The sequence below is a fragment of the Salvelinus fontinalis genome, chromosome 24 (genome assembly GCF_029448725.1).
Source record: "Salvelinus fontinalis isolate EN_2023a chromosome 24, ASM2944872v1, whole genome shotgun sequence".
Classification (NCBI taxonomy): domain Eukaryota; kingdom Metazoa; phylum Chordata; class Actinopteri; order Salmoniformes; family Salmonidae; genus Salvelinus; species Salvelinus fontinalis.
In genome coordinates this window covers 15730870-15758607 of record NC_074688.1, presented here as the reverse complement: position 1 = coordinate 15758607, position 27738 = coordinate 15730870, and the positions used below count along the sequence as shown (strand labels likewise).

General features: G+C 45.0%; 2 protein-coding genes across 3 annotated transcripts; one reads left to right on the top strand and one right to left on the bottom strand.

Moving 5' to 3' along the window:
- The first annotated feature begins 107 nt into the window (after positions 1–107).
- tagln (transgelin) lies at positions 108–5791 on the top strand. Of its 2 annotated transcripts, XM_055879838.1 has the most exons (6): positions 108–313; positions 3167–3200; positions 4116–4310; positions 4602–4773; positions 4945–5047; positions 5186–5791. In XM_055879838.1, exons 2-6 carry the CDS (start codon positions 3189–3191, stop codon positions 5322–5324), a joined length of 621 nt encoding a protein of 206 aa, XP_055735813.1. In that variant the 5' UTR covers positions 108–313; positions 3167–3188; the 3' UTR covers positions 5325–5791. The 2 variants fall into 2 exon arrangements, with proteins under 2 accessions (XP_055735813.1, XP_055735814.1); XM_055879839.1 differs by lacking the exon at positions 3167–3200 and having other exon boundaries at positions 118–313.
- Positions 5792–6065: 274 nt separating this feature from the next.
- Positions 6066–25375, bottom strand: pcsk7 (proprotein convertase subtilisin/kexin type 7). Its single transcript, XM_055879837.1, has 16 exons — positions 25258–25375; positions 23482–23955; positions 23076–23210; positions 22559–22724; positions 20171–20261; positions 19884–19938; positions 18163–18301; positions 17980–18080; positions 14510–14677; positions 13142–13246; positions 12846–12948; positions 10416–10572; positions 9507–9601; positions 9268–9361; positions 8973–9090; positions 6066–8890 (listed from the first exon to the last, which is right to left on the bottom strand). The coding sequence occupies exons 2-16, from the start codon at positions 23893–23895 to the stop codon at positions 8654–8656; spliced, it is 2178 nt and encodes a 725-aa protein (XP_055735812.1). The 5' UTR covers positions 23896–23955; positions 25258–25375; the 3' UTR covers positions 6066–8653.
- Between the last annotated feature and the right edge of the window lie 2363 nt (positions 25376–27738).

Genomic DNA, 27738 nt, shown 5'->3' with positions numbered 1-27738 from the left:
CACAATGCGGACACAGTGGACGGATAGGAGACACATTTTAATACAATGTGTAGACGTGACAAACCTTGATCAGATAGTGGTTGGATCATATTGATGAGATCATGAAACTCACATGTTAGCACAAGGTTTAAACAAGGCTTACAAGAAGTGAAGTCATTTCAGCTCGCCTGGTCCTTTTAAGCCAGCACTTTTCCGAGGGAGGACTTTGCTGGAGCTAGAAGTATACAAACACTCAGTCACACACACGGACACACACACCTCCTGACCCAGCGCTTGTACAGAAGAAAGACTCTTCGCTTCATACTTTAACACAGTGAGTATATCTCTTTACTGTTGCTGCTTTTGGGTTCCAGTCAGAAGAACACCCTGCTGAGAGGGTTGTCTGTCTGTCTGTCAGTCCTGTGATGGAATCCTGAGTGTACAGAGCTAGAAGACGCATATGGCTGTCTGTCAGCTATGTCATCGGTTAAGACTTTGAGAAAAGTAACCTTGTCAGACTGGCATTGTGTTTCTCTAACCATGTTTTCATTGTTTCACTAATCATCCATACTGTATGTCTGTGTGTCTCATACTCCATCCTGTGTGTGACTGGGTGTGAATAGACACACAAATACTAATGGTGTCTTGCTCAATGGGTTACCAGGTGCTAGACGGATGGGATATGTAGTTCTGATATGAGCTAGCGTGTTTCTACTGTAGAATAACCATCCAAATCAGTCCCAACGATGTAAAGGTAACATAAAAAGTTTGACCAGCTTGGTCATAGAGAGAGATCTGGGATAGGCAGCACAGCAGCTCCTCTTGTAAGAGACACACTTGCATAGCTCAGTTTTCACTTGCAAATGACTGAGTGCCATACGTTAGCTTTGGCTAGGAATTCAATAGCCAACTAAAGTCCACGGCAGACACACTTTCCGAAGAAGAAAAACACACGCACACACACAGACAAAGATGCAAACAAGTAACACAGCGGCTTTCATTGATCATATGGGATTAATCAATTCCGTTTCTCAGCCTAATGTTTTCTGTGGGTGAGCGGAAGTGTGTGTTTGAGAGACAGAGAGATAACACTGGAGACCTACAGCAGCAGCTTCAGTAGCTGTGGAGTTATCTACAGTACCGTATGCCTAGCAGGAGTAAAGTCCCAGAGGATAGCTGACCAGCAGCAGGAGATAAGACTATCTTGAGCTCCGTTTCAGTGGCACTGCAGCGCCGCTGGCAGTACATCATGGCTTTAGCCACAGTTCACAGACCACAGCTTTCAAACTGCTTTATGGTGAGACAGCCAGCTGTGTTACCATGGCGAGACAGAAACACAGAAGTAAAACAGACATGAAAGGAGAGATGGATGGTGATGTCAAATGTTCATGAGGATAAGTGGACACTGTTTCATACTGTAGTACCAGTAGTCCAAACACATAGTCTACATGTCCTACCAAATGTAGAACTCACTATAATCAGGTCAAAATAGAAACATAGCTATGTAATTAACACACATACAGACCCCCCCACCACACACACACACACACACACACACACACACACACACACACACACACACACACACACACACACACACACACACACACACACACACACACACACACACAGAGAGACATCCCAGACTGACGCCAACCAACAGGCCAGCCTGACATACTGTTCTGGACTGGAGATGTCAGAAACAGGGCTTGATGCCAAACCCAACAGTACAGTAGGTCCCTAAGCATACATAAATACCATAATGGAACCAGGGTCCCGTCCCATGTGAACTGACCTCTCAGGCCATCCATTTCACCTCTGTGGAGGGCTGTGACCTGTACTGGCAGTAGCACAGAGAAGAAAGCGGCTTTCCACATTGGAGGAACATCAGTCTAATTTCTGTTGGTCAAAATGCTTGTTTATGAAGCATAGGTCTAGACCAACTGGAGTGAAAAAGTAATGACATGGCTAGCAGCCCGACATTCCTCACATTCCTCTGTAATGTTTCTATAATTATGCACCGTGCAAGGGTTTGACTGAGTGTGTGTTAGGGTGAGGTTGGGAGCTTATTGTGGTGCTACTCTGAGGAGGAGGATGTGGGGCATATTAGGCACGTTTCTTGTCTTTATGGTTAAGAGTCCATTTGATCACCTGTGAACTACAGCAGTCTGTCAATAAGGTTCCATGAAACAACTGAGCAGCTTGAAACACTAAAGAACCTCTCAAGTTTCTGTATTTTGAAGGCTTCATATTCGTGTGACTGGATTGTTGGCAAATAGTGTCTAGAAGGACTGTGGCTTGGTCTACTTCTTTGCATGATGGAGCAGCACTAATGTTTGACTGGGCCCAGTGCCAGACAGTCCAGGGCTATGTGTTGATGGCTGCCAATCCAACACAATGTGGTGAGAGATGCATGCTCTTAATGCCAATGTTCAACAAATGACTGCTGACTCAGAAAACTAGGTTAATGGCAGCTGATCGATACATTTTCTCTTAAGTGTTGCCTGACTTAAACTGATGAGTCAATATGTGAATGAGGAAGTGGAGCCACATAACGTGGATTAAGAAACTCTTGGAGAGAAAAAAAAATGGGAGCTGAGTTTCAAATGAATCTTTTTGTAGAAACACAAGAAAGAAATAAGAATGAAGATTGAAGAATAAATATTGTCTTCCATTTGTTGCTTGTGTTGCTGCTAGTAAGGTTTTTTGAGCTTGCTATAGGTCATTATTCAAATACTAGGCATGGAAGTGTCCATGCTGACCTTGTGGTGGAGTGTGAGTAGTTGGGTCCAACTAAAACTATGCAAATACACACTTAGAAAAAAAGGTGCTATCTAGAATCTAAAGGGGTTCTTCGGCTGTATCTACTGTATAGGAGAACCCGTTTGGTAGAACCCTTTTGGGTTCAATGTAGAACGCTTTCCACAGAGAGTTCTACATAGAATCCAAAAGGGTTCTACCTGGAGCCAAAAAGGGTTCTCCTATGGGGACAGCCGAAGAAACCCTTTGGAGCTATTTTGTGTAGATAAGGCAACTGGCTCCTTGAGACACATGAAGTGACCAGATCTTACTATTGCCATTGGCTACTCCACCCAACAGCAGTCTGGGGAAGGACTGACTTGACCTCCAATCAGGATGAAGATAAACTCCAGGTGGTAACATTTAACATTTGACCTTTAACCCCCAGGTCGTGGTATCCTGACATCAAGATGGCTAACAAGGTGATACGTGTGCATTGATATGAGCTTTGCACTTGGCAGCTTGGCCCAAAAGCAACAGTTTTGCAAGCAATGGTGTTGGTGGCGCCTAGTGTGTTTGAGAGAGGCAGAGAGACACAAAAAGAGAGTGATTCTGCTGATTCTAGGGCTCCCATTGTACAGCACTTTGGCTCCTGATATTTAGTTCTGTAATTAATGCAGATGGCTGAACTGGTGTGCATTCGGAGACAATCGTCTTTGGGAGGGAGCGGCTCAAATACACGCCTTTATAAATGCATGACATCTATATGTGTGTAAGTGTTCGCAGGTGTATTTGTGAGTGAATGTGCCATTTGTCCAATGTCTTAATGTGTCCGCATGCGAATCTGCATATATATCCACAAAGCTGTTGGAAATGGCTTGACTTGCAACTAAGGTAATATCTGTTTCAGTCAAGGGCCAATGGAAAAAGGAGTACCTTTGTATTAGTTATGATAGCAGATTATAGCACATAGTCAATGTCACAATGTAATCTTAACCATGGAATACTTTCAGGTCTAATACCAGATCAAGATGTTCTCAGATATTATAGAACAGGGATCATTAACTAGATTCAGGCGCAGGACGATTTTTTTCTTGAGTGGATGATCAGGGAGCCGGAGCATAATTACAGTTGTATACAATTACATACTTTATATCTCTCTATTATTCGTGGGAATACTCAGGAACAGATTTCCAAAATTAAAATCACTGGTGTTTTTAGTCTTTTATGTCCAACAATAAACTAATAACAAAAAATGCTCAGAAAACACCAGTTGGGGAATCCTATCATATAACAACTTCCTTTCCTAAAATAAATATCCATATTTCCTCTATTTAATATCTGTTCTACTCCACTCCGTCTTTCCCTCAATCCTTCTCTCCCTTTCGGTGGAAAAGGGACCTCAGGTAGGCATGGCCAACAAAGGTCCATCTTATGGCATGAGCCGGGTGGTGCAGGACAAGATTGACAAGAAGTACGACGCTGAGGTGGAGGAGCTTTTGGTGCAGTGGATTGTGGCCCAGTGTGGATCTGGAGTTGGGAAGCCTGAGGCTGGCAAACTGGGCTTCCAGGACTGGCTCAAGGACGGATGTGTGAGTACCAACCTAATGCCTAAGACCCTGAGACTGAAACATACATTTTAACTTAACAGCATTCAGAATTCATATGAGCCATTTATTTGGACCATCTTTATTCGATCTAAAGATTTGTGTAGAGAATGGAGAAACACACACTTTGGAAATCAGATGATGATCATATACAATTTAAAACAACAATGGGCCAAGTATCGAACCTTGGGGGACCCCACAAGAGTATATGACAGTACAGATGGTTATTTTCTGCAAACATACTCTTACCCTTGTCTTTATGTTCCTATTCCCCAGGTCCTGAGTGAGCTCATTAACAGCCTGCATAAGGACAACAAGCCCATCAAGAAGATAGCCAGCTCAAGCATGGCCTTCAAACAGATGGAGCAGATCTCACAGTTCCTGACTGCTGCCGAGAGCTACGGTGTCATCAAGACCGACATGTTCCAGACCGTGGACCTCTGGGAAGGTTCGCAAAGCATGTCCATCTCGCATATCATCAAACAATCACAATGACAACACAGGGCATTACATATGCCACAGATAACAGCGGATGTAGTGGTGGACACATACAACGGTGTTGTGTGCTGTCGCTATGGTGTGGAGACTTATAAACCCTGCTGTGATTTTGTGGTGACAGGGAAGGATTTAGCTGCAGTCCAGAGGACACTGATGTCCCTCGGCAGTGTGGCTGTCACCAAGGATGACGGCAACTACCACGGCGACCCCAACTGGTTCTTCAAGTGAGTTAGAAGAATGTGAACAATGCTGATGTTGCATTGCTTGTGTATTCAGCCAGTGCTGTGGCTGTTTAAAGCTGGGGTGTGTATTGGGCTGTGCCAGTGTGTGTTTTTGAGTTCATTGTCCATGTGCCCTTGCAGGAAAGCCCAGGAGAACCGGAGGGAGTTCACAGACGACCAGCTGAAGGCGGGGAAGGGTGTGATTGGCCTGCAGATGGGCTCTAACAAAGGGGCCAGCCAAACTGGCATGTCGTACGGGGCCACTCGACAGATTCAATAATAAATCCCAAACCACTGACCCTTGTCCTTTCCCCTCCCTTCTCCACCACGCCCTGCACTGCCCTCCTCCCCTCTCCTCCCCACTCACTGCAGCTACAACAGGCCCAACAGATTGTCTTAATGCCTCAACTCAACCTTACCCCAGTGTAGTAGGAACAGTCTCACTAGTATCACACACACCACTATGACCAAACTTGACCAGCCCAATCTATTACAACCCAAATCTACACTACAAATGCCATATGTGAAATGTGAGGCTTAAGGTGAAAGGGACACCATGCATATACAGCTGTCAATCACTCATCCTCAAATGCAATTCTCATGTTTACATGAGACTGATATTTGAATCATAGAGAAGGCACTGAAGCAACGTCTTCTTAGAACAAGGACATTCTATCCAAATGTAGAAACATGAGAGATTGCTTGAGAGATCGTTTGAAAAATAACAAATAAAAAGGAAGGAAATTAGGTTGAAGTTCATTGTGTCTTCATTGTGTCATGGATGACTTAAGTTAACAGTGCAATACTGTATGTACCCATCCCGGACAGCTGCTATGACCTTTAACAGACCCATATTTTTGTACATAGTCTTATTGACTCCATTTGTCCTAGGCCTCCCACAGTGAAAAAACTAAACTTATCTGCTTGCTCTGCCCTCATATTTAGCCTCACATTGAAGTGTTTTACCAGTGTCTTTTCAGGATAACCAGGGCTTCAAGTAGAAATAACAATTTGACATAAATACTTGCATCCATGTGTTTTATTGACAAATGTCAATGCACAAATAAGGTCCGGTAAGCAAAAAAACAAATGAATTTATAAGAATGCTGTAAGTACAGAAATAGTTTGCTCAGTGGGAAATGAATATCCAATTAGTCAGTGAAAATTGTGTGGAGTTTAGAGTTTGTGACAGAAAATATAGGAGCTTATTACAGTATTAAAAGACTATGTCCTGGGATTTCCAATGATCTTCTATGTAGAAGAACCTCTTGCCCTCTAACGACTAGCGCCAGCTTTTAATAGATGGTCATAATAGTTTGTAGCTCAAACCGTTCGGACTTTACACACGTTTTTGTGAGAATAACCATTTTTCGGGATCCGCCCTTGTCTCAAACACCACTCTACCTCAACCCCCGTTAGTCACACAGACTAATGCAACCACCCAGCTGTTGTAGGTCAGACAATGTTTAAAAAGGGGTTAGAAGTCCAAAACACGCCGACGATAGTACTGACTTCATCCTAAATTCCTGTAGTATGATTTCAAGGGAAATTATGGGAATGATCCAGCCTGAAACTAATTCATTTTACTCAGTCAAGCTGTGACTTGCACAGTGGAACAGGCTTCCAGTTCAGTCCAGTAAAGACAAATACAATCTTTGTTTCAGTTCAGTAAAAAAATCTAACTCCGAAATATTGTTGATTGTAACATATTACAGTTGATACAAAAACACATTCAACCTAACATTGATCCCAAATCAAGCTCAAGTACCAGAAAAATGTATATAGTCTGCACAAAATAACATTCCAAAACCACCACGCACAAACGGGAGGTCTGTTTACAAAATAATTAAGTTAAAAGGTGCACTATGCAGAAATCGCTCCACCATTTCCTGTTTGCTAAAATTAGAATAGTTCGCCTAATTTCAGTTTGTGACAAAACAAACAGTCATTGTGTAGAGAATCATTGTACCATCTAAGTCGTTGTGAAATATATTTTCCATAACCAAAAATATTGTATATTCAGCTGTTTGAAGTTGGTGTACAAAACCAAAAGAAGCCAAAACAAAACTTCAGAACGGGAAGCATAGAAATAGCACACATAGAACAGATCTACTGCTTCTTATACTGCTTTCAATAGGAATTAAATAGCTCACATTTCTATGTGAACTTGGTCAGGTCGCCCAAATAGTTACATATTGTAGCTTTAAAGATTCTACACATACAATTTATTTTTTGTATTGTAATTTCAGAAAATGTCCATAAAATATCTGTCGCTAGTGTTTCACAGTATTATCTTACCAGCTAGTGTTGTGATTGGCTGTGATATTCTCCCACCAGAACGGCATCTGTTGTTAAAATAGGAAAGCTGTTCTGACTTATCTAGTGGAAATTGCTTATTTCCTAGTTCCTCAAATTCAACACTGTTCGCTCAATTTATGTGCGAAAACAAGCATTGAATAGTGTTGGGAATCATTGTACCATCTAAATCATTGCAAAATATATTTTCAATAACAAAAAATAAACGGTATATATTTTATTTTTTACAGCTGTTTGAAGCTGGTGGACCAAAACTGAAACCAACTTGTTCTACAACCCAAAGGACATCCAGTCAACTTGACAACTGTGGGAATAATTGGCATCAACATGTGCCATCATCCCTGTGGAATGCTTGACACCTTGTAGAGTCCATGCCCCGACAAAATGAGGCTGTTTTGAGGGCAAACGGGAGGGTGCAACTCAATATTAGGAAAGTGTTTGTTTTGTACACAGTGTATTATGGACATTTTCTGAAATTACAATGCAACATTTTTATAAAATCCTATGAGTAACACCTTTAATTAAAAAATAACTTAAAAAGTAACCATAATCAAGAGCACTCCATCACTCACACACATCCTCAAAACCAAACACAATTGACATTTTAAAACAAATTCACACACACAGCATTGTAATGCCTTCCCATGGTACACACCTAAAAAAACTTTAGAAGTTTGACATAAACCCAGACTAAACCTAATCCTGACCAAGATTAGCCTTAATCGTTGTCCAGGAAACCGCCCCGGGAGTGATGCTCTGTCTGGTTGTCCAGGAAACCGCCCCGGGAGTGATGCTGTCTGGTTGTCCAGGAAACCGCCCCGGGAGTGATGCTCTGTCTGGTTGTCCAGGAAACCGCCCCGGGAGTGATGCTGTCTGGTTGTCCAGGAAACCGCCCCGGGAGTGATGCTCTGTCTGGTTGTCTGGCACACCTAGTCCCACACTAAAAGACCCAGGTATGGGACTGAACCAAACTAGTGATATATACTCCAACCCAAAGACCAAGCCAAACTACCACCTCTATAGCACTGCTAGGTGAGACCGGAGGGTCCTGAGAGATCCAGGAGGTTTAGGTTGCTCCACCGCAATACACTTACTCACACACACCATGGGGCACTGCAACACTGATAAAAGGCCACAGGCTTGGGGAGCAATGGGTTGGCCAGTGAGCACACAGTTCCAGCCCACATAGTTCAGTCTCCAGTTCAGCTCACTTGGCCCCACTGGTGCCAGGCCCAGACTGTTGAGCAGCGGGTGGGATGTCGTAAGGAGAAAGGACAGAGGTTCTCTCCAGTGTTATGTGGCAGTGTCTCCAGTGATGAAGGGCACCTTGTACTCTGAGTCCAACACACTCTGCATCTCCAACTCAGAGCTGTCCCCCAGAGTTCCAGTGCCTCTCCCCCGTCCCCCGCGGGAGCCTCGCGTCCCCCTGCCCCGCCGACACAGTCCCCTAAAGTCCAGGTTGGCCAGGGTCACCTCCAGGGTGTAGTACAGGGACCAGAAGAGAGCAAAGCAGCCCAGCAGTAGCAGAGACTACACAGAGACATGGTGATGGGTGAGGGGAGGGAATTACAAAATTAGGCATATTTATTTTGTGTGAGTGTGTGTAACATACCTTGAGGCTCTTGGAGGTGAACGGGCTGACCGTCTCAGAGGGGATGTCCATGCCTGCAGGACAGGGCAGGGAGAAACTGCTGTCCAGATACTGCCCCCCCATAGCCTCCTCCACTACACTGTCAATCAAAACACACAACCAAATCAATGCTCACATCCAATAAGGGAGCACCAATGACAAAACATCCCTTCCCTTTAAAAATAGAGCATCCAGAAATGCATAATAAATATAATTATACATATTTTCTATTTATATTATCGCAGGCTGCTGTTTTAACAGTGATGTGTCTCCTGACCTCTGTCTCTCCTTGACCTCTTCGAAGGACAGAGAGGAGCCGTACAGAGTGAGCTTCCAGTGCTTCAGAGAGCCCAGGGTCAACACAGGGTCTTCTAAAAGAAAGAAAGGGACAAGGACAGAGAGGGGGGGGGGGGGGGGGGGGTGAAGACTGAGCAGCAGAGAGCTCATACTGTAGCCAGGGTCATGTAGTAGTCAGTGGCAAACAGGTGAATGACAGAGACAAAGACTGGTCCTTACTGTGGTCAGAGACTTGCAGCCTGTACTGGCCCTCGGCTCTCTCCCCCCAGCAGCGCACAGTGGAGAATGTCCAGTCTGAGTAACCAGAGGTATCCCTGGAGTAACACACAAAAAGGGCAGAGGCAAGGATGTCATATTTTGTGCAATGTTTTTTTTTTAGAGTAAGTGAATAAAATGTAAAACTAAAATCAGTGTGTACATGCACTACATGACCAAAAGTATGTGGACACCTTCTCATTGAACATCTCATTCCAAATTCATGGCCATTAATATAGAGTTGGTTCCCCCTTTGCTGCTATAACAGCCTCTACTTTTCTGGGAAGGCTTTCCACTAGATGTTGGAAGGGACACCGCTGCAGGGACTTCTGAAAAATAGAGTACTAGGTAGTGTGTACTGGTGCTCGACCAGTCGGCGAAAGCCAACATCACCCACAACAGAAAACGGTTGATTGTCAAGAGCAATGAATTCCATTATCTTGGCGTTAATGGATCTCGCCATCGAGTTGTCTCGCTGAAATGTTCTTACTCTTTCAAATGACTGCTCAACTTGTTGACTGTTCAATCCACACACCAGACATTGTGGGCTAGGTGAGGAATGCTGTGTTGCACGTGTAGCGCTAAATGTTACGTGGCGTCATTACGTCATGTACCTACGTTATATAGGTATGCACGTCAGCTTTGACATCGGTTTTTCACATCGACGTAAAACTAGACATCAGGCCGATGCCGGCATTTGTAGCTAATATCGGCCGATTCCGATATGTTCACCGAGTTTTCGTGCATCCCTAGTTATTACTGCACTGTTGGAGCTAGAAACAAGCATTTCGCTGCACCTGCGATAACATTATACACATCTATGTACGTGACTAATAAGCTTTTCATTCGATTTGTGTGCGTGCGCAAACTCACATGTCAAGAGTACGGCGCGCCCCGATGAGTGAGGTCATGCCACTGGGGCAGAGTAGTACAATCTCCACGTTGCCGCGGCGAGTATGGACCATCGTCAAGGTGACAGACACGTGCTCCAAGGTCTGCATCCCGGAATGCCTGAGGTCAGCTGCCGTGACTGGGGTGAGAGGAGCACAGAGATCCTAATGAATGACTATATGTCTTTCTATAACAATGGCAGAGTGAGGGGAAGAGCAGAGGAGCCAATGAAAACTACATATAAACAGTGAAGGGTCGGCTGTGGCCACACGTGATTGACCTTTACTCTGGTTGCCCATAGGTCAAATCTTAATTTAAGGCCATTCCATTTAGTGTGAAACTGTATTTCCCGATAAGTTCTTTGTATATGCGTCTGTCCCAGACACCTGCAATCTTGTTTTCGCCTCTGTTCAAGATCATGTATCACTGTCCTTCATGTTTAATTGGAACGTTGTTGAAAGTGTCATCAGTCTTATATTACCCAGTGTCTGTAATGATCCATGTCTTCTTCATTCAGAATGACTATATATTGTTTTAGCAATTGTATCAGGTGCCTGTTGGGACATTCAATTACATTTTCGGAACTTGACTGCTGTCTGAATGGTCTCCTTTTACACCCAAATCTCCCCCCGAAGCCTTTAACAGTGTCACTACACCATCCACTGTGCTCTCTTGCTGATATTCTACTGCCAATTCTTGAGAGGACATCTGGTACTCACAAGTAGAGTAAAATGTTCACGCCCCCAGAGGAATACAATATGTCTCAGTCGTAGAACATGCAAAGAGCAGACAGACTTGTAGTCCCTCACAGCGGAGCCTCCGTTTCACTCTGGATTCCTGACCTGCAGCAGCAGCATACTGTAATTCACTGGCATTTCCTCACCCCCTGTTTGCTAATGGGCCTTAATGCTCCATTACCATCTAGGGAAAAACACTTCCCCAGGCCAAGGAAGGAGAGCTAGAGGGAGGGATAAACAAAGGTGTGGAGGAAGAGAGACTGGTGGTGAAGGGGTGCAGAGAGAGGGGCAGAGTGTATAGGGGTAGAGCAGGATGGATGGAGGGAGGGGGAAAGTATGGACTCTTCCTGGAGTCCAATCATCTTCCAAACATACAGGACTGGTAAGAGTTCCTCAGAGACCCTCCCACACAGTGACCTTTAATGAGAATCTCACTCCTCATCCACATAATCACGACTGGTGTGTCTTAAGAGTGTGTTACTGCCTTTTCATACACGTTTCATATTAAATGATGCATAAACTTGTTGCAAACCAAATGCTCCAAGCTCTGAAATGATAGAATCTTTTTCACCAATATGGAGGTCTGCATACTCAACTCAATGACGCTAAATCAACACAACGGCTATGCTTTGCTTCTATTGTTCTCTCCCTCTCCGACACACGGGAAGATTAATAAGCCAGAGATTGTATCTGCATCCCAAGTGGTCCCCTAGATATTTGCATGACGTTTGATCACAGCCTTATGAGCCCGGGTCAGACTTCGTGCACTATAAGAACAGAGTGCCATTTACGATGCACAGTTTGAATGGCAGAGGTTTTAATCAGCGCTGGCCTGGCGTGCACCCCATACATTCCTCTCCTGACAAACATCTTAAGACGATTTTAACAGCGGCTTTTCTTTTCAACAACAACACGCGCCTATCGTTTGGGAATCCAACGTTTGGGACCGAACACTCTAGTCTTCCCTTTTCACATGGGAAGGAAATAGTGATCATACTAACCACTGGACCTTAAGCTAATGGACCGGCCAAAACACATAGCAACAAGGACAACAAATAGCCTAGCGATGGAGTAGTTTAACATAACAACCTGCTTCATGTATCGTTGGGAATAACCAAAACTAGCTTACTTTTCAATGAGCGGAAATATCATTTACATGTATAAATACAAAGTCGATTTACATCTCGAATTTCATTCATTCTAAACGCATGTCTCACTTGGACTAAAACATTTAGCCTTTGTCAACAACTCCTCCTCTGCTTTGTCCTTAGAAACCCTAGTCACGTGAGACTGTACACACACACACGGCTGTGCAGCAGCAGGGAAACAGTGCTTCTGGCTCTGCTGCTGACCACAGAACAGGCAACACACAGGCTGCATACGCTGGGCTAGGAGGGAAGAAGAGAGGGAGGGAGGGAGGAATACAGACATCTCTGCTGTGACACTGTGTGTGTGTCAGAGAGGGAGAGAGCGGGAACGCAGGGATGTGTTCTCTCCTCCATAGTTTAGTCAGTGTACCCAGTGACAGAGAGACTCTGAAGAACATTGCCTAATAAGGGTAGACTGCTGATTGCCTGTTGGGAGGGTCTCTCTGGAGAGCACTGGCAGAGAGGAGAAACTGCAAATATTCAGACTCGCTTGCTTGCTCATTCTCACACACACAAACTCTACCAACCGTTCCAGGTTAGGTTGAGTTGATCCGGATAGGCTGGGATAAGCTCCTCCTCCTTCAGCACTGGGCTCTGATAGGACACTAGGAACGGCACCATCTCCCACACCTGATTAATACACACGCACAAAACAAAAAACTTTCACATGTATTTCCTCAGTCTATTTTAAATGAGCAGAATATTGAATTAGCTGAAAGAAAATCCCTACCACTCCTAACGGTGTCAGTAGTGTAGTTGGTAAAGCTTGACATTAGTGTGCTTCTGAGACATTAGGAAGGGAGTGGGTGAGGTGGAGAAGTACCTTGGCAGCGTTGACCAGCCGCCAGGCGTTGAGCAGGCCGAAGCCGTGCTGGTGACTGTGGTGGAAGCCTGCTCCATTGATTTTCCAGTCCCCTTGCACATCATACTACAGACACACACACAATTAGGAACTGTATGTGCTTGTGTAGCAGTGATTCATTATACAGTACATAAAGGGGAGTCATACAGGGAGGTCCAAAATGATATTGGGTCAGTGACTGTTTTGTTCTTTTGGCTCTGTACTCCAGCACTCTGGATTTGAAATGATACCAGACTGTCAGCTTTCATTGGAGGGCATTTTCATCCATATCAGGTGAACCGTTTAGAAACCAGAGCACTGTTTGGACATAATCCTACCATTTTAGGGGACCAAAAGTATTGGGACAAATATCATACCCCCAAAAATGCTAACCTCCACTGTTATTATAACGGGGAGAGGTTAGTATGTCAATGTTCCAATACTTTTAGAGCTCACTGTATGTCTACATGACTGTGACGTGCATTTAGATTGTACCTGTGTAGGTGTTGATGTCACTCTGTTGTCATGTAGATTGTACCTGTGTGGCTGTGTAGGTGGTGATGTCACTCTGTCATGTATATTGTACCTGTGTAGGTGGTGATGTCACTCTTGTTGTCATGTAGATTGTACCTGTGTGTCTGTGTAGGTGGTGATGTCACTCTGTTGTCATGTATATTGTACCTGTGTGGCTGTGTAGGTGGTGATGTCACTCTGTTGTCATGTAGATTGTACCTGTGTGGCTGTGTAGGTGGTGATGTCACTCTGTTGTCATGTATATTGTACCTGTGTGGCTGTGTAGGTGGTGATGTCACTCTGTTGTCATGTATATTGTACCTGTGTGTCTGTGTAGGTGGTGACGTCACTCTGTTGTCATGTAGATTGTACCTGTGTGGGTGTTGATGTCACTCTGTTGTCATGTAGATTGTACCTGTGTAGGTGGTGATGTCACCCTGTTGTCATGTAGATTGTACCTGTGTGTCTGTGTAGGTGGTGACGTCACTCTGTTGTCATGTATATCGTACCTGTGTGGCTGTGTAGGTGGTGATGTCACTCTGTTGTCATGTATATTGTACCTGTGTCTGTGTAGTTGGTGACATCACTCTGTTGTCATGTAGATTGTACCTGTGTGGCTGTGTAGGTGGTGATGTCACTCTGTCATGTATATTGTACCTGTGTAGGTGGTGACGTCACTCTGTTGTCATGTAGATTGTACCTGTGTAGGTGGTGATGTCACCCTGTTGTCATGTAGATTGTACCTGTGTGGCTGTGTAGGTGGTGAAGTCACTATGTTGTCATGTAGATTGTACCTGTGTAGGTGGTGATGTCACTCTGTTGTCATGTAGATTGTACCTGTGTGGCTGTGTAGGTGATGACGTGCTGCACGTCTCTCCAGGTGAGACAGGGCCGGACCTGCAGCATCAGAGCCACCATGCCAGCCGCCAGGGGTGCCGCCGCCGAGGTGCCCGTGTGCCCGTCAGTACAGCCCGTGCCCTGCTGCAGTGACCAGTCTGACGTCACCTACACACACAGAGACAGAATAGTCATAAACATGTATGCAGACAAAACACTCTCACACTATTACAAACAGCCAGTGGTAAGGAGCTATGTGACGACTAGGGAGGAAAATAAAACATGGAGAGAGTTGGAGGGTCTTAAGGTGGAGGGAAAGTAGAGAAGTGCTAAAACAGACAGACAGGAAGTGGTGAAGGAGGGAGAGAGATTGATAGGAATACAGGGACAGGGAGACAGCAGGGAGAAAAAGGCTGATGATGGGAGTCACTGATAAACATGATCTCTGCCAGGAAGGGGGGGGGGGGGGGGTTAACAGATAAAGATGCCATTTTCTCCCTTCACATGTATTTCTACCAGCTCTATAGACACCGTTTCAGCCTTACTGAATGATCACTGACATGCTCAAGCATTTCAGACCTGCATACTAGCATAGATCCCACAGCCCTTCCAATGGAGAGTAACTACTATGGTTGCGTCCCAAACGAGAGCCTATTCCCTATTATACTTCAGTGGGAAATACCCTGGATAGTCATGGGCTCAATATTTGACGTAAACAAAGAGAGAAGAACGTACGAGCTTTGTGATGTGTGTACTTTTGGATTAGAGTATAGGGTGTATTGTTGCATATGTACTAGCTTATGAGCATAATATGCCTGACAATGGTATGTACTGAGGTGCGCAGCATTCAAATGACCCGTATACACGTTTATATGAATGCAGCCGCCACTGTATTGAAGCCATTGGATACAGTTTATCATAGCGCTATGCGCTTTATTATGGGCAATAGGTTCAGTACATATCATTTCATTTCGCATCAGAAAGTAGCCTGGCCCTCTGAAGATCGATGCATTGCTCTCTTTTCGTCTATAAAGCCCTGTTGCATAGACTTCCGCCATACCTTGTCTCATTGTTAACCTACAGACGTACGAGCGGGACCTTTTCACTGAAGAGGCCGGCACAGAGGAAGGCTCTGGCTTAGGAGCTGGGTTGGACGTACGGTGTCCAGTCCCGCTCCAGGGCAGGAACCTTCCTCTGCGCCGGTGCCCAGTCCAGGCACGGCGTCCAGTCTAGCACCATGGCAGCACCATGGCAGGAGCCTTTCCTGCCAAAGGGGACCTTTTCACTGAAGATTGTGTCGGTTTCTTATGATTGTGTTTGGCTTTTCGTGTACAATAATGTTTATATGAATGTGTAGTTTAATGTGTTTATTGTATTGTGCATGGTGGTGCTATACAGGCCTCACCTGGAAAAAGAGACCTTGGTCTCAGCATCGACTCCCTGTCAAAATTAAATAAAATATATAATGCACTATAAAAAAGGAAAACAAATCGGGATCCATTTGGGACGCAGAATTGCAGTACAGATCCAAACAGAGCCGTCTAAACAGCCCGTCTTCCAGAGGAGTAAGGGACCTCTCTGGAGCGTTGGTGACACAGACATACAGCTAGGGGTGTTTGATCATAGGTGACGACAGGCCTGGTCGGACACCGAGAGGAGAGAGTCTGACGGGAACACGACATGCGGCCTCTCTGCTGTAGAGGGATAGGGACGGAGGAAGAATCCACAGACATATGTCAACTAGAATGCCTTCTCTAATTTAAAGCAAAGCCATGAAAGCACAGAGCGGAGGAGAGAGCTCACAGAATGCAGCACTGCTCAACATCAAATGGGACCCATGTGTTGTGAATGTGATGAGGGAATGGTGCATAGCAGTGGTGGCACTGCAGCATAGCACATGGCAGCTAGAGGCAGTTGGGATGGTGGGTGGATTCAGTGGCTGTATCCCAAATGTCACCCTGTTGCGTTTATAGCGCACTACTGGTCAAAAGAAGTGTACTATATAGGAAATAGGGTGCCGTGTGGGATACACACAGTATGTGCAGAGCACTCGTGCGACAGGGTAGAAGAGCTAGAGCCTAGCAATAAAACCACTTGGCCTGGTGTTAAGTGGTGGATTTGGCTTTTCAGGAAGTCACGGATGCCAGTTGAGAGTCTGATGGTTTTAACCCGGGGCTTACATCACCCGGCCAAACCATGTTACCCAGGAGATGGCAACAAACAGCAGAAAACAGAGTTTTGCCTTACAGATCTCCTCTCTAGCTTCCTAAAACCCTCTCCTTTGCCCTCGCTCAAAACGCAGCATCACATGATGCAAAATGCAGCATACCGTATGGAATAACTATCTTCAAAGTAATGACTCGGGACGTCGGGTTTGATATGAAAGCTTCTTTTAGTAATAATTCCTGATCACGTTACATTTAACAACTTTAGATTCTACAGAGCAATGCAAGCAAGCTGCTAGCGCAAAGGAGCCAAATAATCACCTGTTAATTGCCCTTAACTAGCGCGTTCACTCTCTACCTCCTGTCGCAAGGCATTCTGGAACTTGCAGTCAAAAGCGTAATTCAATACTAACCAATACAATTACATATGTAAATAACTAAAGAAATATCTTTAGATACAGCTCAATGAATTAACTTAAACATTAACTCTGTAACACATTAAAGTTACAACATACCGACTGTATTTCTGTACTTTGAAAGTTATGTATCTTGAAAATTTGATTGCTGACATGCAAAACGTTCTGGGACTATATCAACAATGGACTAAGCACCCAAAAGATCGTTTTTGGGCGGTTTTCCTTTAACTCACTAGCCATCAATATGTCCTCTCTGCTTCATTCAAAGATGTCTGATTGGCACAGTATCATCTGTCAATATCCCACTGTCTAACTTTCACATCAATCGCTGTCTTAAGGGGCAAGGCACAACAAGTCTTTGTAAGGGGATTTCCATCGGTACCATGGTGCAGTTCACCGCAGGTGAGAATGCAGTCCGGCCCAAACACAGGAAAAGCACTAGAGGTGCGCAGTATTATTGGCTGTTTGACAGAGCATTTGATGAATTGCACGCAGTACTTTAACTTGGTATCGCTGAAACATTCTGTGAGTAGCAGCGATTGATTGCATCCGATGCGGATTAGTGGAGAGGGGAGGGGGCCATACCCGGGGATATAGGCTATGGAATATAGTTAGTGACGAAATTAAGTTAGTGATGAAGTTTGGGACACACAAGTTATGCTTCTTGACATTTGGCTACGTGAAACCAAACGGACCAAATGAAAAAAATACAACATAACATCGAACTCTGATTCGAACTATAACTCAGAACTGTGTGATAACGCCCTAAATGGTGTGTGTGTTTGTTACCCAGGTCGCAGTTGCAAATGAGAACTTGTTCTCAACTAGCCTACCTGGTTAAATAAAGGTGAAATAAAAAAATAAAAAATAAAAAATAGTACAGACTCACAATACTGCGTAGCGTTCTGCCTCCACTGCTGAATGTGACAGCCAACATGGAGGCACACTCCTCAGCATAGAAGGGCATCTTCCCTTCCTCATTTACTGCTCCTACAAGAGACACACACACAATTAGAAAACACTCACCACCACACACACACAGAGACAGACAACATTGCTCCTATTCACTTACCAATGGTAACAGTGTAGATTGAGTTAGCATAGCCATCGTAGTTGCAGTTGTCCTCGTACTGGCCTCCGTTGCCACTGGCGACGACAAAGATACTGCCGAAGCCCCTTCTGCCAGCAATCACTCCGTGCTGCAGCGCCGCCTACATGCAAAACAAGGAAACATTCGCTTCAGTCACACCTAGTAACTTCTTGTAGACTTATACAGCCAACCAGAGTATATAGTAACATTTTTAAATGGTTAACAATGGTGCTCATTGGTGAGCAGCATTCTCAGGCCTAGTCATACCTGAATATTCAATATTGAGTATACAAAACACATGCTCTTTCCATTATATAGACTAACCAGGTGAAAGTTATAATCCCTTACTGCTGTCACTTGTTAAATCCACTTCAAATCAGTGTAGATAAAGGGGAGGAGACCTTTTAAGCCTTGAGTTATTGATCGTGCATGGGTGCCATTCAGGGCGTGAATGGGTAAGACATAAGATTTATGTGCTTTTGAACGGGGTACGGTAGTAGGTGCCAGGCGCACTAGTTTATGTCAAGATTTGCAACGCTGCTGGGGCTTTTCACGCTCAACAGTTTTCTGTGTGTATCAAAAATGGTCCACCGGGCCTCCTGAGTGGCGCAGCGGTCTAAGACACTGCATCGCAGTGCTAGAGGTGTCACTACAGATCCGGGTTTGATCCCGGGCTGTGTCACAGCCGGCCGCGCCTGGGAGACCCATGAGGTGGCGCACAATTGACCCAGCGTTGTCTGGGTTGGAGGAGGGTTTGGCCGGCCGGGATGTCCTTGTCCCATCGCGCTCTATCGACTCCTGTGGCGGCCTGGGCGCATGCACGTTGACACGGTCGCCAGTTAGACGGTGTTTCCTCTGACAAATTGGTGAGGCTGGCTTCCAGGTTAGGCGAGCAGTGTGTCAAGAAGCAGTGCGGCTTGGCAGGAACGTGTTTCGGAGGACGCGTGGCTCTCGACCTTCGCCTATCCGTACGAGAATTGCAGCAATGGGACAAGACAAACTACCAATTGGATATCACAAAATTGGGGAGAAAGAGGGGTAAAAAGTACCCCTCTTTCCACCAACCAAAGGACATCCAGCCATCTTGACAACTGTGGGAAGCATTGGAGTCAACATGGGCCAGCGTCCCTGTGGAATGCTTTCGACTCCTTGTAGAGTCCATGCCCCAACGAGGCTATTCTGATGGCAAAAGGGGGTGCAACTCAATAATAGGAAGGTGTTTCTAATATTTGGTATGCTCAGTGTATGTCACTATAATCCTATTACTATATGATCACTATGTGTGTATACCTCCATTCTTAGGTTTGTGAAAAGCTGGAAGCCGCAGCTAGCATGAATTTCTATTAGACCATGAGGACTGGCTGAGGGGATTTGGTAGTTCTGATTCATTTCCACAGTGCCTGCCAAAGCCATTCAGAGAGCGAGGAACACCTAGGCAACGAACATGACCAGAAAAAGCCAGACACTCTGTCTCGATTCAGAATGTGTGTGTGTGTGAGAGACGTTCTCTCTCTCTTTTTTTTGGTCTCATAAGACACTCACAAACTGTGCCCTGTAGAGTGCAACAGTATACTGCCCTCTGCTGGTACAGAAGAGTGGTGCAAAAATGCATTCTCATAATGCATTTCTATAAAGAGACCAGGACTGGCAACACGTGTTAGAAATGAGTTGTGCGTAGTAACGTATGTTGTATCCAAACCAACCTTGCCCAAGGGGTGTGGTCCATCAACAGTGCGGCCATCATCATCAGGACCCCAACTGAGGAGGAGGAAAGAGAAGAGGAGAGAACAGTTGAGTCAGACACATTTTTCCTACAGCCACTGAATAGCAGCAGGGGAAGGGAATCTGGAGCGAGAAGGGCATATCTTTATAACTATGCTTAGAGCGGTGGTTGGCTGTATATTACGCTTAGTAGTTTGCTTTACGCTGAGATTATAAGCAAACCAAGCATGTTCAGAGTCCTGTGAGTCTGAGCTGCTCGCTGTTGTACCTGCAGCTGTAGATGTCGTTGATCTGGTAGTGCTTGTTGAAAGCCACCGCCTCCATACTGTCTGTGAGCGGACCATCCAGGACTCTGATACCTGAACAGACAAAACATGACGTGAAGAAAGGACTTCAAAACATAAAAGAATCTCATAGCACCATCTACATAACTAGGGCCATGAGATTTTTCTCAGCACCTGACCAGACCAAGGTTTTATTCACTAGGGGCCTGATTCAGACTTAGGAAAGGCATACATTTCCTACACATTTTGATTTCAGCATGTGGTATTCAGACTTACCTTATGCAGGTGCGCAACGAGCTCTTTGGGAGAGGCATATTATGCGCACTGAATATATTTAATTAAACTGCTGAAAAACCTCCCACTTGCTGGCCAACAGATTTCCTCATGGAGTTCTCAGTCAATGGGGTTTTCAGTACATTTATCTAAAGCCATCCGTTTACATTCGGTGTACGTTTAATTTGAATTCTTGACTGAAAATATCATATATAGAGAGAATGGGTTCAGAATACTAGGGATAGATAAAAGAAAGACATTAAATATGCATATTTGTCTCCGTTTCCACAACAAATGGTTGATTTTAAAATACTCTAATCTTGTAGATAATTTAGGGTTAGGAAAGTATTTATAAATCATGGTCTGGAGCCTTTACGCACAAAATATATTGATGAATGAAAATTACAGTGGTTTGATTCATCCTCAAAGTTGCCATATTGAATTGTGCAAGCCATAAAATATTGGAAGGTGAGAAAAGTGCACAATAGGGGTTGAACAATAGTCGTATAAATCTACCCTACTAATCATGGAACTGTATGATAACGATCCAGTCGTTGTGAACTGTGCACCAGGCTGTGGTATGAGTTCCATAACGATTCAAATAGGCCAGGGTTTCCCAAGCTCGGTGCTCAGGACCCCAAGGGGTGTACCTTTTGGTTTTTGACCTAGTACAACACAGCTGACTCAAATAATGAACGAATGAGCAAGCTTTGATCATTTTAATCAGCTGTGTAGTGCTAGGCAAAAACCAAAACGTACACCCCTTGTCCCGAAGAGCGAGTTTGGGAAACTCTGAAATAGGCGAACATGTCCCAAATTATTGCACGTTAGCCTAATATGTTCCACACTTTCTCGCAATCCTCAGAAACAACTACACGGACGTGACAGAGGAAAGAAAGGTAAACGGAACGATGCAAAATGTAAGCTACAAATTGAAGAACACTGACACTAAAGTGACTGCTATAAAATGTATGTGGGAATTACTGACGGTGGCTACCGATAGTGGCTAATATTTAGCGTGATACAAATAAAAGAAAAACCTGTGCTTATAATTAAAACATTCTAGAGCGCATACAGTACATCAACTAAGTAGGTTTGGTGATACAGAAGCCTATAGCTCCGGTCTCCATTTCATTCCTGCACATTTTGAGGACTTACAATAAAATTCTGAATAATGGCACAGCTATTTATAGCCTACTTCAGTGTATACAGTGCCTTCGGAAAGTATTCAGACCCCTTGACTTTTACCACATTTCGTTACAGCCTTATTCTAAAATGAATGAAATAAAAGAAAATCCTCATCTACTACACACAATACCCTATAATGACAAAGCGAAAACAGGGTTTTAGAAATTGTTGCAAATTTATTAAAAATAAAAAAACAGAAATACCTTATATACATAGGTATTCAGACCCTTTGCTATGAGACTCGAAATTGAGCTCACGTGCATTCTGTTTCCATTGATCATCCTTGAGATGTTTCTACAACTTGACTGGAGTCCACCTCTGGTAAATTCAATTGATTGGATATGATTTGGAAAGGCACACACCTGTCTATATAAGGTCCCACAGTTGACAGGGCATGTAAAATTGATCAACTTCTACATTACCATGCATGGAGAAGGGTGCTATATCTATCGGAAATAGTAGATGTTTTTCCACTTTGAACCGACAGGTGCTCGACCTTATTCATGGCTTCCTTACGCGTTAAGGTGGTGGAGTTATGAGGGAATTAAGTCAAGGTCAGAATACGACGTACACCTCTGCCACCTCAATTTCTATGATATCAACCCCAAACGTTTAGCTGGCTGTCACATGCGTTTCCTGATGTTCAAGTTCAGAATACTTGTTTAGAGAAAAGTGCATAAAAAGTGAATAAAGTTCCATTTATGTGCACGTAACTTGGGTCTGAATTCCCCTCTAGGCCCAAAACTAAAGAAAACAGACAAACAGGGAGGGATTACATGATCTTGTCCAATAAGCAACACAAATGTTAATTTTCCGTGCAAAACTATTTGCTACGGTGTGCACTAATGAACACAACCCTGGAAAAACTTCTGCCAGTCACCATAACCAAGCTTTCCAAACACACAACGTACCTGCCACTTTACTGCCATAGGCCACGCCCACAGCACAGAAGCTGTTGTTGGAAACGGCGGCGATCTCCCCGGCGCAGCGCGTGCCGTGGTGGTTGTCACTGAGGACGTCCGGGTGGGGCATGGGGTCCGGGTCGTTGGAGTTCAAGTCATAACTGCCCTCTGGACTCTAAAGGGACAGAACGAAGCACAACCACATTCATATACATGATAGAAAGAAAGTCACTAATTATTCTCCCAAATATTTTATGGGTATCGCAACCAACGTTTCGGCACAGTGCTTTTTTCAGGGCACTGAACCCTAACACTGAAGAAGGCAATGCGTGCAGGAACGTTGGTTGTGATACCCATAAAATGTTTTGGAGCATAATTAGAGTGTGCTACTTACTTTCTTTTTATAGTTTACTCTCCGTTAGTCAGAATCTCTACAAAATATTTTGGGGTGTGCGTCATCTTGTGCTTTTTAACAGCAAAAAGCTAAAAAGGAAATAGACCTAGACGTGGCCAGCATGAAACTCACATAGTTTGGTTGAATATCCTGGAGGGTGTGCTGAACCCCATCATCCACAACCACCACTGTCACCCCTGTCCCTGTGATATTGCGCTCCCATACACCAGTCACATTGATGTCCATGCCCTCCCTGACATCGTTATGCTGCGGGTGGGTGGAGAGGAGGAGGAAGAAAGCGTGGATGGAGGAGGAGAAGAGCGGGGAAGTGACAAAGGTTCGAGTCCAAGACAATGTTTGCAAATTAGGAATGAAAATAAACGTGGCATATAGCCGACTCAGTTCAAAAAGTACTGTGCAATCTTACAGATCTGAATCGTCTATAGGCTATAAGTGTGCAGTAAGTAGATCTAAATGTTGCTTAGCTATGAAACAGTTCTGAAGAGATAATAAAAGACAAATTAGGCCCAATTCTCACCAGGTGCCACTGTAAGGGGTATCTGGGGTCGTTGAAGGACATTGCCCTCTTGGAGCGGCTGAGGACCTGCTCTTGGGAGTGCCAGAGCACATGAGGGTGGGCTGCCAGCACGTCCCCCGGTCTGCCCTCCTCCTTGGGGCCGGCACAGAGCAGGTAGTGGCCCTCCAGCTGCCCTATCTGGCCCCTGTTCTCCAGGCCAGCCTGCTCAGCCACCATGCTGGCCAACTCGTGCAGGGTGGAGCCGTCAGCCTCCAGCAGCTCTGAGTCTGTGTGCAGCCGGACGGCCCAGGACTGGCCCGGCCCACAGGAGGGAGGAGGAGCCCCGGGAGGGGCGGACGTGTGGAGGGTATGAACAGTCAGACGGAGCATAGGGGTCAGGCCCAGGAGGAGCAGGAACAAGGGGGGTGAACCCATGGCAACACAGGCAGGTGCTCAACGCAAGTTCTGCTCTGCCTCCACATTAGGACCTGCAGCCTGAGGAGACACAGTGTGGTGAGGAAGAGTAGAGATGGTAGCTGAACACACAGAAGAGAGATGGCTCCACTACAGTGTGGTATTCAAAAGGCAGTAGCAATATTTCACAACAACAGCCCAGTTCTCATATTCAACAGCCCTCAAAGTAACACATTGGTACACACCCTTCATTGGCACACTGTTCATATCAGACCTCCAGCCAATCACTGCACCCTCCCTATATAACATTGTGTTGTTAATGACACTAACACTGGAGAGGTGGCAGGTACATGTTGTACCATATCCATGTGACACTATGATCCTGCTAATTATAGGCTAGTCTAACCACAGAATACAAGGACAACGCCATGTAGCATATGAATCAACTCAAGTTCTACAAAATGCCTAAGTCAACAACGCATATTTTGCAGAGTATTGACATGCCCTTTTTCTCTGTTAGGAAATAATAGGACTATAACCCGACTAAGACAACCATGCGTGTTATTCATGTTACAGCACACACAGACTTGTGTCACCAATTCACACACATTGTGTTTTTTACTGGGTGTGGACAGAGGCCATTTCAACCCACTTGTACACAATCTGTCAAGCTTGTAAATTAAGATGTGTGAATTTAGCTACAAAGCAGAATAAGCTAGGCTACATCAACAAAGGGAAAGACTTGGGTTGTCATTTCTGGGTCGTTTGACCAGTTAAACCAGTTACTCAGCAGTAAATTAATTGAGTATGGATATCAATGTTGACAGATATTCACAAATTAAGAAAAACATGTTTGTTAGCTAACGTTAACTATGTCATTTATGTGTTTGGCCTACTTCTACCAAACTAACTAGCTTACTCAGCCTCTTATATCCCAATTCCAAAATACATGTAATCAACTTGACATAGCAGCTAGTAAGATGGCTAGATATCATACACCGATGTAAAACCCCAATATTGCTTGTTTCAAGAGTGTAGCCACATGTACAGTATACGCAGGCTGGCTAGCTAGCTATAGTACTGTAGTTTGCTAACGTTACAGTCCTAGCTACAGTAAAGCAGTTTGGAAGCTCGTTTCATAATACGACAGCGACTGAAACACAGCTTACTGTATTGTTTTTATTCAACAGCTAGTTAGCTATGTAAATAGCCAGAGAACTAGTTAGTGAATCTGATCATTACTAAAGTTAGTTAGCGAGCAATAAACTGACAGTATGGCTCATTTGACATGCGGATGTTGTAGTCAGAGCTAGCCCACAACACGCAAGCAAGTATAGTACTATAATAACATGGCTAAATTTCATACTGATTTATGTATTTTACCTTTTCGTCGACGTCTTTATTGTACAGTTTATTTGTGGACAACAATTTCATTTACGACAGCTATTTCGCTGTCATCTGTCGTTTTCCGAAATGTTGTCACTTCCGCAACAACTTGGCCGTCTATAATTTGTTTCTCCACTTGGGGGAGATCTAGTCTTATTATGTGTACCAGTATGTTTAGCCGTCATTGCGTTCCTCGTCATGCTAAACATCTTTGGCACATGACACGGAGTACAAGCAGTGGAATGTTAGCTAAACTGGGACCCAGGTAAAAAGTAAGGTGAAATATAATAACCTTTTACAGATCTCTCACAGCTAGATAATCATAACCTCTAGGAATGTTGCTACATCAATTTTTTTTAGTTGCTACATAAACTTTTTTACTTTTAAATTAATTAAATATTCCCATGTGTTCTTGAAAAATATAACTTAAGTTATTCTAATCATGATACTGCAGTATTTGGTCTTTCACTTAGAGACCTTGAGTATTTCCAACCTACATAAAATGTAACTGTCACGTCTACTCCCACTCCTCCCCTCCGGCGTTCGACGTCGCAGGTATACTAACCACCGGTCTTGGGCTCATTATGCACACCTGGCATCAATCATTACACGCACCTGCACGTCATCATCAGGCACACCTGGACTCCATCACCTCACTTATTACCTCCCCTATATCTGGCACTACCTTAGGTTCTTTCTCCAGTCAGTATTGTTTATGTCTATATGCGACTTGTGATATTGTTTAATGGTCCATTTATTATTAAACTCACCACCTGCACTTGCTTCGACTCCCAGCGTATACGTTACAGAATACTGACTCCAACAATGGAACTTTCAACGCCATGACCAGCTGGCACAACTGGGGACAGCTATGGAAGAGGCTCTTCACAGTGCGCAACGTCTCGAACATGCCCGGAAGGCGTTGTCGTCAACTAGCACAGGATACTCTACAACCAGTTGAGAGAGCCCATTCAGCAACCCTCTCGGGTCAGCAATGCCCATTTGTCCCTCCTGGATAAATATGACAGTACCCCATCTAAAAGTCATGGCTTCCTCCTTCAGTACTCCCTCTAATTTACACTCCAGATGGGAGCACCACCACCGAGAGGTCTAAGGTTGCCACAGTTATTTCTCTGCTGACTAGGTGGGTGTTGAAATGGGACACAACTGTGGGGGAGAAGCGCTAGATTCAAATGAGGGGTTCATGGCTCTGTTACAGTGAACCTTCGATCATCCCTCCGGAGGGCAGAGAGGGGGGTGAGCACTCTTCAATTATGGCTGGGGGACCAGACGGCTGCTGAGTACACGCTCACTTTCTGGACAGTAGCCGCATCCAGTGGCTGGAATAAGCCGGCGCTTCTTACGCTATTCAGAAGAGGTCTGCGCGAGGAGGTCCAGATGGAACTGGCCTGTCAAGACAACAACCTCTCCTTGGACGCACTCATTGCGATGGCCGGCTGCCTGGACAATCTAATTCAGGAGCTTCAGTACTCTCATCGCTTCTCTCCCTCCCTCAGTGAACACTCGATCAAAGCCTGAACCCGTGGAGGTAAGGGGTCACACACCTCCCTGCGGTGGAGCAACACAGCTGGGGCTCTGTCTGTATTGTGGTCAAGGAGGGGACCAGCTCCAGCATTGTCTGGCACTTCCCAATTCGGGATCCACAAGAGCAGAGGGACAGTCACGGGATCTTCCACCTCCTGGGGCAGGAGTGAGTATTCCATCTTCATCACTTTCTGCTATGCTCTTTTTGGCATCATCACACTAGTTGACTGTCCCTTACGTACTGTGTCTACAGCGTTAGTGGATTCCAGTGCCGCGGGGAATTTTATTGACCAGACCCTTGTCGCCTCTCAACATCTCATACCCACGATCCTTTCCTAGTTCAAGCCCTCAATAGTTGGCCATTAGGATCCTGAACCATCACCCAAACACTCACCCTCACCGTGGAGTCCATTCATCAGGAGAACATCACCAGTTCACAAGATCATCCTTGGCCTGGCTTGGCTTCAACGCCATATCCCCACCATCTCATGGTCGAGGATGAGAATCACAGACTGGTCACCTGAATGCCGGAGAACATGCTTCGCTTCCCCATCCCCTGTGGTTCCACGTCGGTTGAGGGTCCTATGGTTGCCCCTACAGCCCAACATCCCCGGAGGTTTACCAGGACTTGCGGGAGGAATTCTCCAAGACCCGCGCAACTTGTCTTCCTCCTCATCGCCCCTTGGACTGTGCCATTGACCTGCTGGCAGGGGCTGTGCCTCCGCGCAGACGCATCTACCCTCTGTCGGTGGCTGAGACACAGGCCATGGAGCATGTCCACTTCTCCTGCGTCTGCTAGTTTCTTATTCGTGGCCAAGCAGGATTAGAGGACTCAATGAAATCACCACAAAGTACCATTACCCTCTCCCGTTGGTGCTGGCAGCTATAGAACAGCTCCTCGGGGCCCGGTTCTTTACCAAACTGGACCTACAG